The sequence below is a fragment of the Cetorhinus maximus genome, chromosome 3, assembly GCF_964194155.1.
Source record: "Cetorhinus maximus chromosome 3, sCetMax3.hap1.1, whole genome shotgun sequence".
Taxonomy (NCBI): Eukaryota; Metazoa; Chordata; class Chondrichthyes; order Lamniformes; family Cetorhinidae; genus Cetorhinus; species Cetorhinus maximus.
Genome location: NC_135881.1, coordinates 101501375 through 101515623, shown reverse-complemented (window position 1 = coordinate 101515623; position 14249 = coordinate 101501375). Strand labels below are relative to the sequence as shown.

The 14249-nt window shown below is 39.3% G+C and overlaps 1 protein-coding gene across 1 annotated transcript in view; it reads left to right on the top strand.

The window, feature by feature from the left end:
• The window catches only part of pdk4 (pyruvate dehydrogenase kinase, isozyme 4), an 88327-nt gene that overhangs the window by 30301 nt on the left and 43777 nt on the right, over nt 1-14249 (top strand). The window contains exons 3-5 of the mRNA XM_078538773.1: nt 11048-11119; nt 11522-11706; nt 13055-13144. Coding sequence (XP_078394899.1) covers nt 11048-11119; nt 11522-11706; nt 13055-13144 — 347 coding nt within the window. The remainder of the gene's footprint in view (nt 1-11047; nt 11120-11521; nt 11707-13054; nt 13145-14249) is intronic.

Here is a 14249-nt window from a genome sequence, read left to right as displayed (position 1 = left end):
GGTTAATGAAGGATATAAGGGTAGAAATTGCAGGAGCTCAGGCCACAATCGTCTAACCTGCCTTCAATATGGTGGTTCCAGGGACAGGGGCGTTATAAATGTTAGACCGCTATTTAAAGCTAAAAGAAGTGGGATGATAAACTACAGCCAGTCAGCCCAATGCTGGAGGTGTAAAAACTTTTAGAGACAATAATCCTGGACAAAATTCATTGGTGTATGTACACAAATCTTTGAAGGTGTCGGGGAAGTTCAGAAGGCTGTTTCTTTATTCTTTCATTGGATGTGGACATTGGTAGCAAGGCCAACATTTGTTACTCATCCTTAATTGCCCTTGAGAAGGTGGTGGTAAGCCAGCTTCTTGAACTGCTGCAGTCCATCTGGTACAGGTACACCTACAATAATGTTAGGAAGGGAGCTCCAGGAGTTTGATCCAGCAACATTGAAGGAATGGAGATAGCGTTCCAAGTCAAGATGGTGTGTGGCTTGGAGGGTAACTTGCAGGTGGTAGTGTTTCCATACGTCTGCTGCCCTGTCCTTCTGAATGGTCGAGGATGTGGGTTTGGAAGGTGCTATCAAAGGAGCCTTGGTGATTTTGTCACAATCTCATTAGGGAATAGTAACTTGTAAAAAGAAATTTGAACTTTAGTTATTAACAGAAAGAACTATGCCACAAGATTTCACATTTTAAACAAAAATCTTTTACTGTACAGGAGTTAAACAAAGCAAGTGCTACTAACTTAACACTATATTTTGTAATCACTTATTGTCATAACCACGTAAAAAGTGTTTTCTTAAAGTGGACCATGAACTGAGATAGAGAGTTTGTGTGTGTGCGTGTGTGTGTGTGTATCTAGCCCCTTTTTAATTAGAGTGGTTCAATTTAAAAATAACCCAACAGACAAGCTTTAGTCTTAAACAAGATAAAGGTTAATTTTTTTTTACAAAAACTACTGATGAAAGTTACTTGGGTACAGGTGATAAAGTTATTAACTAAAATACAGAAACGAAGATTAAAAACAGATAAAGATAAAAAGATGTTTAAAGCTGCGATTTAAAACCAGTCTCCCTGAGATTTCTTTGCGGGCACTGTGCTTGAGTTCTTTCTTTCCAAAGTGAAGGGGTTGAAACTTGAGGTTCACTTTAGCAGCTGTGATGGCTTCTGCAGTTGACCTGTTGGCGTTTGCCTTTTTCAGATGGACTCACCAGGTTTTTGGGGGAAGAGAGAATGTTTCCTATTCCTCACTAATACTGTGGTTACGGCACTTGTGTATTGCCTGGACTCTTTTTTGGCAGAACAGCAGTTGATTTCGTAATACCTTCCTGTTTGTCCTTCCTTGGCCAAGAACCCTCTCTCAATTTGTTTCTCAGAGGTCTTCCTGGGGTTTTGCCCACAAAATGGCTGTTCTCCAACAGAGTTTATATAGTTCCAAAACTTAAAATGGCTGCTTTGTTAATTTTGATGCAGCATTGTTCCACCAGGTAAGGAAGTTAATTATGTTGAGGTCCTTTGAAGTCCCTTTCTGTCTCATTTTCCCTCAGAAGTAAAAGGGTTTTACACCTTTTAGAATTCAGTTGATATCTCTGGAGGGGTCTTCGCATTTTTAATGACTCTTCATAACCAGCTCTAGAGATATGAATCTGACTAGGTTTAAGTAAACACCAGGAGGTGTCATGTCGTCTGTATACTTCCATTTTAAAAAATGCATTTAAACTTAACGGAAAGGTTTGAAACAGAAATATGCCATTTAAAACAGTTATCCTTAAAATCTTTACTATCATATTTACACGTACGTGATATTTGTACTTTCAACCCGAAAACCTCAACAGAACATACCCCATTCCACTCGATGTGTCCCCCTCTCCAAGAATTCCCCTATATTTTGAGTGTTCATTCACTTCCCCTGGGACCAAACCAATGTCTGCCATAGCTCTCTGGAATGCACTTTGATCCTCCCTAATGTTCCAGCTGTTCTCTGAAGTATGAGATATCTTGGGTTCCTTCCCACTAGCACTCAGCTAGGCAAATCCTCCAACACCTCACAATTGTGGACACCCTGCCTCAAGCATGAACCTGTGGTTTGTGTACAGGTAAAACAGGTAAAACAGGAAGAATCAGTGATAGGTAAAGAAATAGGAATGCGTTCACAATTTACCCAAGTGAGTTCTGAGGCGCAGGTTGCAGAAATGTTTAAAGATTTTGTATGTGAAGGGGAAGTCTTTCCATGTGTATTGGGTGGAGTAGGTAAAGATCTTAAAATTTTAAGAGACACAGGAGCTAGTCATTCCTTAATGTTGTGAAGTAGTAATATTTGTTGTTCAGAGGGAGTATTATAGGAACAGGTGATAATAAGTGGGGTTCTTGGAGATGCTAAACCTATTCCATTGTGGGAGGTAAATTTAAAGAGTAGGTGGAAAACAGGTGAGGTGATTGTTGGAATAGTGGAAAAATGGACCATTGTAGGGGTTCAATTTATTTTAGGTAATGAGATAGCTGGGTCATAGATGTAGGTGATGCCTATGGTAGTTGAGCTGCCTGTAGAGGTGTTTTCAACAGAAATGTTGTAGAGATAGCATCCTGGATTGTTTCTAGATTATGTGATAACAAGATCACAGGCTTATAGGTTGAAAGGTGATGTTGAAAGGCAAGGAGAAGGTGTGGAAGTCCAATTAGCTGACACTGTTTTTGATATGATTGTTCAGGAAGAAAGAATGGAGGATAATACAGCCGAGGTATTTAGCTCATGGCAGTTGGTAGAGTTACAGAAAAAGGATTCGCAAATAAAACAGTTATATCAACAGCTTACTCAGAAATAGAAATAGAATGTATTTCAGAATGTTATTACATTATGGGTAACATGTAAAAGGGAAAATGGTGGCTGTATCATGTTTCAGCATATGAAAGCTAGAGGGAAATGCTTCAGATTTTAATACCATTTGGATATAGAAATGAGGTCCCGAGAATAGCTAATGAAATTCCAATGGGGGGACATTTAGAAATTAGAAAGACACACAGGCAAAAATTTAAAAAATATTTTTATTGGCCTGGATTGCATAGAGATGTAGTCAAATTCTATAGAACATGTCACACATGTCAGATGATAGGTAAACCACAAGCAGTGACCTTTAATTCCAATTCCATCATTTGAAGAACCTTTTACTAGGGCCATGATTGATTGTGCAGGACCCTTCCCTAAGACTAAAAGTGAAATCAGTACTTACTGACAATATGGATGTGTCTACAAGGTTTCCTGAAGCGATACCTTTGAAAAATATTACAGCAAAGAGAATTGTGGAAGAGCTAACTAAATTTTTTTACAGGATATGGTTTACCAAAAGAAACACAATCAGATTAGGGTTCAAATTCCATGTCACAGATGTTTAAGGAAGTAATGAACAGTTTGGGGATAAAACAGTTTAAGTCAACAGCTTATCACCCTGAATCACAAGGAGCTTTGGAAAGATGACATCAAACTTTAAGAACTATGATGACGACGTATAGTCAGAAATAACCACAGGATTGGGATAGGGGAATTCTATTCTTGTTATTTGTTATTGGGGATGTTCCTAATGCACTGTCTGGATTTAGTCTTTTTGAATTATTCTATGGTCATGAGGTAAGAGGACCACTGAAATTGATTCATGAGAAATTGGTGAGTGAAAATTCAGAAACTACTCTCCTGGATTATGTATCAAATTTCAGGGAAAGATTGGACAGAGCATGTGAGTTGACTAGGGAACATTTAAAGATATCACAGCAAGTGATGAAAGTGAGGGCAGACAGGAAAGCTACAGCTCGTAGTTTTGTTGCTGGGGAAGAAATGCTAGTTCTGTTTCCAGTACTGGATGACTCATTAAAGGCAAGGTTTTATGGGCCTTACAAGATTGAAAAGAAACTGAGTGAAGTAAATTATATAATAAATACTCCAGATAGAAGAAGCAGAGGGTGTGTCTTGTAAATATGTTTAAAAAGTACTTTGACAGGGAAGAGGAACAAAAGGAGGTGTTAGTGGTGATAGATAAGGAGAAAGGTAGAAATGAAGGGTTCTGAAATTGATTTTCCTCTAATCAAATTGGATAATGTGGGGGGGGCACTTGAAAATTTAAACATAATATTGAGTTACCTCCCAGACAAGTGTCAAAGTGATTTGGAGAAGCTATTACAGTCACACAAACCTGGGAATAAGCTGGGGAGGATAAATTAATGTCAGAAATCTCATCCCGCCAGTGGATGAGGTTTCCTGAAAAATACAAAGGCCGCCTGGCCGATTCGCCCGCCCGCCGTAACGTTGGATGGGCAGTGAAAAATCTCTCTTTAATTAATAAATTACTGGCCTTAATAGGCATCTTAACTGTTAGCAGGTATGTTGCCGACTCTCGTGCACGCCCACTGACTGAAATACTGCTTGAGTGTGCAATGGCATCAGGACACTTGCCCAATGTCATCGCACACTATTTTACGCCCGATTGGGTCAGATGCGCCCTTCCCCACAAGACGTAAAATTCTGCCCATTGAATCAATATTTCAAAATAGCATCATTGAGTCTAGTTGCAGTAACTGGAGCTCACCTGTCATGATGGTACCAAAAGCGGATGGAACACAAAGACTATGGCTGGGATTTTCCAGCCCTTTCACGGGTGGGACCTGCTGCGGGTGAGGAGGTGCCCCAGCCAGAAGTCCATTGACTTGCAGCGGAACTGGAAGATCACGGCGGTGGCGGGCGGGTGTGGAAAATCCTGCCCTGTGTGTGAACGATCGAAAGGTGAATGCAGAGAGAAGAGCGGATTCATATCCTAAACAACGGTTGGAAGACTGCATTGAGAAGGTGGACAATCAAAGTTTATCATAAAGATTGACTTGCTGAGAGGGTATTGGCAAGTACCGTTATTGGAGAGAGCAAAGGAGGTATCGGCTTTTGTGATGCCAGATGGTCTATATCAGTTTAAAGTCATGCTATTTGGTATAAAAAATACACCTGCAACATTTCAAAGACTGACAAACAAAGTAATTGCAGGACTGAGCAATTGTGCTGTTTATATTGATGACTTGATAGTTTTCAGTCAAATATGGGATGAGCATTTACATCATCTGGAAGAATTATTTAGTTGACTACAAGGAGCTAATTTGGTGATGAACTTGGCTAAAAGTGAATTTGCAAAAGCACAAGTTACATATCTAGGCCATAACATTGGACATGGTAAGGTGGCTGCAAGAGATGTGAAAGTCAAGGCTATTGTGGATTTCCCTGTGCGTACACCACAACAAGAAGTTTTGAGATTTCTGGGCATGAGTGGGTTTTACCAGAAATTTTCTGGCCACTTTGACACTTGTACTAAATTTTAACAGTGTGGTTGCTCCATTGACTGAACTATTAAAAAAGAACAAGAAGCTTCAATGCACACAGGAGTGTCAGCAGGCATTTGACCGTTTGAAAACTGTATTGACTACGACACCAGTTTTTGCAGTACCCAATTATGCTAAGTGATATAGGCATTGGGGTCATACTGTTACAAGATGATGAAACTGGAATTGAGAAACTGATAGGATATTTTTCCGGGCAGTTGAATGTACAACAGAGAATATATTCAATGGTCGAAAAGCACATTTTGGGTCTGGTGTTAGTATTGCAGCATTTTGAGATTTATGTTGCAAACAATTCATCAGAAACAATTGTTTATACAGACCACAATCCTTTTAAAGTTTCAGGACAAATTTCGAGACAGAAGTGCAAGGTTGTTCAGATGAAGTTTATTACTGCAACCATTTAATCTACAGATTATACATGTGGCTGGATGAGAAAATCTAAATGCAGATGCATTGTCAGGAGTTTGAAGCTCAAAGGGAAAATTGGACATTTAAAAACCTGGACACTGGACTGGAATGATTTCTGTTGATACGAAGGATTTGTATATATATTGTTATGTTAATGCAGGCATCTGGTAATGTAATCGTGCAAGTTTATAGATAAATATAGGAGCTAGTGTAAGACGGGTTAAGAAAATGAAGCTGTCTTTTTAAATTATGACGGTTCATTCTCCCGTAAGGAGAGGGGTGTCATGAAAATATAGTAATTTTCATAATGTTATTGTGGTTTATTGTAAAAGTGGGTTAATAGTGGGGTTTGGATAGTTTTTCTGTGTGTATGTGGGGGGTTTAATTAAATTGGAGACAGCTGGTCTGGAGGCTTTGACTCATCAAACAAGAAGGTAGGTTTGAAATGACAAATACTCAAACATGGCTGAAGTTTTTGAATGTGAGGTGCAAGGCAATTTTGCATTTTTAAATTAATTAGGTTAGTTTGAATTTCAAAGAGATGGTAAGATGTTACACCTAGCCAGAAGAAGCTAAGCCAAACAGCGTGTTTATTTTTCTGGAAAGATTACTGATAATATGAGCATTATGAAAAGATTTATATTATGAGAAAGGTAAAGTTCCAAAGACATGTCGGAACAATGGAATTTGCATTAAAAAGGGAAGTACATGTATAAAGGAGATGAGGCTATGTGTCAGAAGAGAAGGCATTCTAAGATCTAAACAAGTGTGAAAAACCTCCATCCTCTGTGCATCAAGTTGCTGTCTACAGGAACAAAAGCCGTGAAAACTCACCTTGAATTCTCCTATCCAGGGTATTGTGTTGCTTTGCCTGGGTCTGTTTAAATCTCTTTTTTTTAACTATTGCCTTAACGGAGGTGTAACTGCGAGCCAGGTTGATAGGCTTTTTAGGAGTTATTATAACAGTAATTTGTAGACCTATGTATGTCCTTGTAATCTTTTCTTTTGTTAACAAATGTTTAATTTAGTTTTCTAAAAACCTCTGAAGTTGCCGAAGTCTTATTACTTCTGAATTCAGGGCACGCATCTCGAAATAAAATAAAATTTGCAAAACAGTTGTGACCATGTGATCAAGTTTCCCTCGTGAATTTGATCTGCCTGGCACACATCATCTGCCATGTCATAATAGTGTGTTCTCCTTTTAGGCAACCAATCCCCTGGAACATATCTTTAGACTCACTCAGGGTGTCATCAGTGGCGACAATCATTATTCTCTTGATTAGCTTTAGATTTTCACAAGCTTTGATTCTAATAATGTGTTTTGCATCAGTTTGCACCACTATGAATGGAAGTTCTAGAGATTTTTGTAGTTCACTTTAAGTGTGCACTCGCCTTCTACAGCAATTTTTTCACCTGCATAAGTGGACAGCTTCACTTTTGTTTTAGTTAGCTGTTTTTCTTTGCTTATCTTACAATACAGGCTTATGGGAATGACATTTGCTTGTGCACCTGTGTCAAGCTTGAAATTCACCATCATGTTGGCAATTTTTAAATCAACCTTCCATTCATCTTCTTTGGAATTTGTTGTTACTGCACCAACAACGTCCTGTTTCAGTGTCTGTGTCAACCGTGTGCTCTTTCTTCAATTTACACATCTTAACGAAGTGATTTAGTTTATCACAGCTCTTACACAGCTTTTCGTAGGCTGAACAACTATGTGGTAAATGCGGTGTTCTACATCGGCTGCGTTTAAACGTTTTAATAACTGTTTTGTGCTTTTTACATTCAGACTGTCTTATTTGTTCTTTCTCGGGGATGTTTCTGTTTAACTGCGTCTAACTGCTTGACCGTGTGCAGCTTATCATCTTCTGTCATCTCTTTAATCTGACATTTCGTTGTCTCTGCCGCTCTGCAGATATTTATTGCTTTATCCAGCATGAGATCAACTTCTCTCAAAAGCCGTTCTCTTAGAGTATCATTTGCGATCCCTCAAATTATTCTATCTTGGATGAGTGATTCTTCAAGCTCTCCAAATTCACACAATTTAGCTTGTTTTCTCAGCTCAGTTATGTACTGACTAATGTCACTGCCTTGCATGCACGTAAAAATTTGGTACCTTTCATATGTGATGTTTTTCTTAGAGCTGCTGAAGGTTTCGAATTTTTCCATTACTTCTTTTAGGTCATTTCATTTCTCATCACTTTCAAACGTAAATGTGTTATCAACTTCTAGGGCTGCTTCCCCTGCTACGTGAAGAAAGATGGAAGACTGTACCTGCGGGTCTTTATTTATCACTGCCCATCGCTGTGAGGTGCAGCTCAAATCGCTGCCAGAACCCCCTTCAGCTTTTGGCGAGACTTCTCTCCAAACTGAGCTCTGTCGGTGGTTTCAGAACCTCCATCGTTGTGTTTAGTTTGCTTCTGATACCATGTCTTGTTTTTTTGTTTCAATGATGCACGCAGGCTGTCAACATTGTAGCTGAGCTAACTTTATTGATAACACATTTTCCTAACATAAACATATGTATCTGCACTAACTGAATTCTATCAAGACAGGCACAACATGTGCTATCTGACCTGTAAACCCCCAGGTCAGGTGACCCCCTATCTAGTACAGAGTACCATATAGTATCTAATACTGGAGTCCACTACCACAATCAACTATTATCATGACAATGGTACCATACTCCAGCAAGAAACCAATACCTTCGGAAGTGGAAGGGGAAGAAAAACTGACCACAGGCTCCTAGGTAATGCTGTGTGCTCTGCTGGCCCCCTACAGCAATGTGTAACATGGCTCTCTGCTCTTATTATTGATGAAATTATGCCTTTACACAAATAATGTCATGCAAGTCAGTGTTGCTGAGAATGTCCAGCAGTATATCTCCAGCTTTGGCGGAAATGGTTAGCTGTCAGTCCTGTGTAACATTGGAACAGTGTTTAAACCAGATTTCCGTTTAATGCCATGAATTTGGCATTCGCTATCAACCTGTTGAGAGTGACAACAACAGAACCACATGCACCCTATCCTACTGCCCAAAATCTGCCTCAGACAGCATTACCATTTGGGGTTTTCATTCCTGGAATGCAGAAAATTATTTGTAGAACTAGCAATTCTCCATTTCTATAACCTTCTACAGCCCTCCTGAGAACTTAGCAGTTCTCCAAATCTGGCTTCTTTTACATCCCATTGTTTGGATCACGGTGGCTGTACCTTCAGCTGTCCAGGCCCTAAGCTGTGGAACTCCATCCGTAAACCTCTCCACCTTGCACTTCTTTTGGACATTCCTTAAAATCTATCTCTTTGACCAAGCTCTTCTCACCTGTCCTAATAACTATTTGGAGTCAAATTTTGTTTGACAACCGCTCCTCTGAAGTGCCTGGGGTGTTTTGCCATGTTAGAATGCTATATAAATGAAAATTGTTACTGTTCTTTGAACTGCACCAATGGCTTAACATAAACAGAACAGGATACCCCAGGTTCAATTACCAGAGTGTATTGAGATATCTAATGTGAGCATAATGTTGTCAGAGGTGCTGCAATTGGTTTCTGTCCACTCCCTAGCCTGCAGCTGCTATCAGACATGACACCCTCTCCTGACTACAATCCATTTGACCATGCTGGAAAATGTTTTTATTTGGAGCATGACTGAGGATAACATTGGGCATGGATTTGATGCCCCTCCTCTGTCAAATAACCTCCCAACATTGCACTTGAATTTTATATCTTTCTGTCCTATTTCTAGGAGATACTAGGCTTCTGTGCACCAGATCTGTACCTCTGACCCAGGATTTTATTTTTTTCTGGCCTTGTGACCATATGAATTTTGACTGTTGTCTGGTAGTCCAGCTGAAATGTGGGAGGAGATCTGCTTGGTGGTGTGCTGCTTTGTTGAGATGTGGGTAATCTTCACAAAGTTTTTATAAAATTGCCTTGACCTCTTGGCTTGTGCAATCCATCCCCTTGAAAGACCTGTCACACAATCTTAGTTTGTAAAACATCCCTGCCATCTTTGTTATGGAAGGTGCCTGGGACTAATGCGCCAGCGTATAGTGGTGACACAAATGGATGAAAATACGCTGCTGGATGTGGTTCCTTAATTTGCATTTAATTTCAATATTCCTGCCCATATATGGACTGGTGAAGCATGATTCTGAGCAATTTTCTGTAGGCAGATAGAAAATCTTAAGCCTCATTGCTGAGGCTTACATGACTGATAAGAATGGAACTGCAGTAGTTGGCACCCCAAGGAGAGTAGGCGGTTTGGGGAGGGGATGTTTTTCTTGGGCAGTTGTTTGCTGTAATATGGGATACTTACAGCAAATTTGTTCTTTATTGCTTCCCAGCATTATTGGTGGAAAGGTTTTTAATGCTGCCAGCAACTGACTTTCTGTGATATTTGTTCTTCACCTTTGCTGGGCTTTAATGGCAAATCATCTCCAAAAATAAAACAAGTCCTGAATGATGTATAAAGATGAGATCACCTTCAGATGGGGAAAGACGTTCTTTTATAGAACACAAATATTTGATTCAGCACTGTTTTATGACCTGAATACGGTACTAATAACTGCATAGCCAATAACTGGGGGGAGATGCTGGCGTAGTGGTATTGTTGCTGGGGACCCGGGTTCGAATCCTGCCATGGTTGATGGTGGAATTTGAATTCAATAAAAATCTGGAATTAAAAGTCCAATGATGACCATGAAACCACTGTTGATTGTTGTAAAAACCCATCTGGCTCACTAATGGAAGGAAATCTGCCGTCCTTACCTCATCTACATGTGACTCTAGACCCACAGCAATGTGGTTGACTCTTAAATGTCCTCTGAACAAGGGCAATAAATGCTGACCTAACTAGCGATGCCACTAGTAAGGCAGAGGGCTGAACTAATAACCAAGAAATTTTGAATTCAAACCCCATCATGGCAGTTTGGGAATTTACATTCAGTTCAAAAATTCTGGAAATAAAAACTATTTACAGAAAAATTTACCCAGTACGTGAGTGCAGTCCCACACCCTCTTAACTGCCCTGTTCACACCATCTTTTCGACAATTAGATGAACAATTGGATGAATGAGCTAATGAAAATAATTATACTTACATTCTACTTCTGATCTGAAAAATGGACTGGAAATTGGACACTGCTGTATAACTATCAAGGTGTGGTATTCTGAGCAGGAATTACTAAAATTTCATTGGTATATTAAATTTGATTTTTTGTGTATTTAGATGAAATTACAATGCATTTCATCCCTGTGTTTTTTTTTGTCTGCTTAGGTATGTGCAAAGTCTCACCGACATTCTGGAGTTTTTGGATAAAAGCCCTGATAATTACAGAGTTTTGTCAGAGTAAGTGAAATGTTTTTTTAAAAAATCAAAATTCTCTTCTCCTTCTGCCCACCAATCCCTCCATCCTCCCATCCCTTCTTCCACCCTCACCCATCACTCCTTCCCGGCCCTCCCTATTCTTAAGCCTCTTCTCTCTTTTTCCTATGTGCAATCTGCTGCCTTCACCTTAATCGTTCTCCTTCCATCCCTGGCTGGGTTCAGTTATTCCACTGACCTATACCTTGCTTGACTATTTTACTGCTAATTTCTTGACTCACCATGTGGAATGCCTTGGGAGCCCAGCTAGTGATATATAATATCCCAATTAACATAGTGCTGAGACATTTTGACTTGTCTTAATTATTCAGTTAAGTGGAGTTATTTTAAGTGATATAAATGATTGATTAATACTTTGTGTTTTAGCTTCTCGGATACACTGATCAGCATTCGAAATCGACACAATGATGTCGTCCCAACTATGGCCCAGGGAGTCATAGAGTATAAAGAGGCATTTGGGGTGGATCCCATAACTAATCAGAATGTGCAATACTTTTTAGACCGATTCTATTTGAGCCGAATCTCTATCCGTATGCTCATCAACCAGCACAGTGAGTATGAATGGAAAGCCTTATAGTGAACAATGAAGGTTCACCATAAAGGTGCTTTAACTACAATATGCTGTCTGTTGTTGCCATGTCTAAACAATTAAAGGGTTCATGCAAAAGATACAGCAGATGCTGGATATCTGAAATAAAAAGAAAGTGCTGGACAGCACTCAGCAGGTCAAGCAACCTCTGTAGACAAAGAAAGAGAGAGGTTAATGGAGGGGAGGGAAATCTGGAAGAGGGGAAGTCTTCCACAACCTGGAATATGATGGAGAAAGATTGGTAGACCAATAGGGGATCCACACTGCAAGCACATGCCCACACCTCCATGAATAGACTATTTAGGAGTGAAATCAGTTAGTGGAAATTGGAACGTGCCGTTCCAGTTGTGGATGCTGGGTCCATTGAAATTTTCAATACTGAGATAGGTAATTTTTGTTGGGTAAGGGTATGAGAGATATGGACCAAAGGTGGGCAAATGCAGTTGAAGTACAGATCAATTATGATCTCGCTGAATAGCGGAACAGACTTGAGGGGCTTAATGACACACTCCTGTCCCTTGTTTTCTGACCAGAAATTATTTGATTTACAAATTTTAAAAAAACTTGTAGACTACAAATTCTTTAAAGTCAAATTGTTTTAACTAAAAATGTTAGGTGCACCCATTTGTCATCAAAATAGTTGTTGCACCAGCCTTGCCCTCACTACCAACCCACAGGTTCTGGAGAGTTGCCTATATTCAGTCATATTATTTTTACGTTTATTAAATTCAATAACTTCTTTATTTTTTAGGTTTAATTAAATCTCTGGTATTTTGTCCTCTTCCTCTGCCTTGAGAATGGATATAAAATGCTCTCTTTACATTATTTATTTCCTTACTGTCCATTGTAGTCTTATCTGCATTGTTCTTTAATGATCCCACATTCACCCTCATCAGTTTCCTTCTCTTCACATCCTTAAAAACACGTCTGCTGTTAGTGTGGCAAGTTTTTGTTCATATTCCCTTTTTGTTCTTCTTATTTCTTTCTACTTCTGATAGTATCAGTTGAGAGGTAATATCTTGCCGTAGAAGTATAATATGCCATTATCAATGTGATTTGGCTACACACTAATTTGGTTTTGGAATAGAATTGAGCAATATTTAATAGTTGAAAAAATTGAGTTGATATTCAGTCATTTAAATCGTGCCAGAAAAATTTGGGGCATAGCCTTTCATACTTTCACCTTTTTGGAATTTATATCTGAATGAAGACTCTGATTACTTAAAACTTATTTTGGATAAGAATTTCTTGGTATGCAATGTAAGAAAACCACCTAAGACAATTTTTTTGTTACTTTATTATCATACCAGCCCTTATTTTTGATGGCCGACGTAATCCAGCCCATCCCAAACACATAGGTGGCATTGACCCTAACTGCGATGTGGTAGAAGTGGTGAAAGGTAAGTAATGCATTGTATGAAATCCAGTAACTGAATGTTCTAAATGTTTATTATCTACACCACATTATTATTTCCATATAGTTGATCATTATATAAATTTACAAGATATTCCATCAGCATGCAACTCACCAAGGCTCCTTCGACAGCACCTTCCTAACCTGCGACCTTTATCATCTAGAAGGACAAGGGGAGCAGATGCATGGGAACACCACCACCTGGAAACTCTCCTTCAAGCCACACATCGTCCTGACTTGGAACTATATCACTATCCCTTCACTGTCACTGAATCAAAACCCTGGAACTCACTCCCAAACAGCACTGTGGGCGTATCTACGCTAGATTGACTGCAGCAGTTCAAGAAGGCTGCTTCCTACCATTTTCTCAGGGGCAATTAGGGATAGACAATAAAATTGCTGCCCTGGCCAGCAACAGCTATTGAAGCCGCTGAATGTACACTGCAAACATGCCACTGTCAGTGGAATGTTTTTTTATAAGAGGAGTCATTCCAGTTAAATGGCAGGAAATGCTTCCACTTTATGTTCCTTCCTTTATTTCTCCCATTCTAGTAAGTTCCAAATCTCATTGTACTATCTCTGGGAGGTGATGAGAACAAACCAGTTAACTCTGTTTAGAGAAAGGGATATTGATATAATGTTGCACTATCTTCAGACATTTTGTCCAACAAAGGAAATGTGTGGCTCAGAGGAGAAACCAAGGGTGATTTTTTTTAATTTAAATCTCTAGATTAATGTGTGGGTGAAATTTGCCTTTGGTAGTGGGAAAAGAAAATAGGGTGTGATGTAAAACAGGCTGATTGTTCATTATTGTCCATTTTGAGCTACCTACGATGTCTAACTTAATCCCATATCTCTCCCCACACCATTTGTCAGGATGTTTCAACTCCACTGCCTAATGATATCCTGAATAGAATTACTGTGATTTCCTTCCTGACTAGATCCAGTGTTTTGCAGTGTTCCATTCAGATTTAACACAAATGTTTTGTATCTCATTGGGATTGCCAGAATGAAACCGCTGCATTATATTAAGTTGACACATTGTCACTCCTGTTAGTTCCACTCTCATCCAGGCCTTGTATTCTGCCATA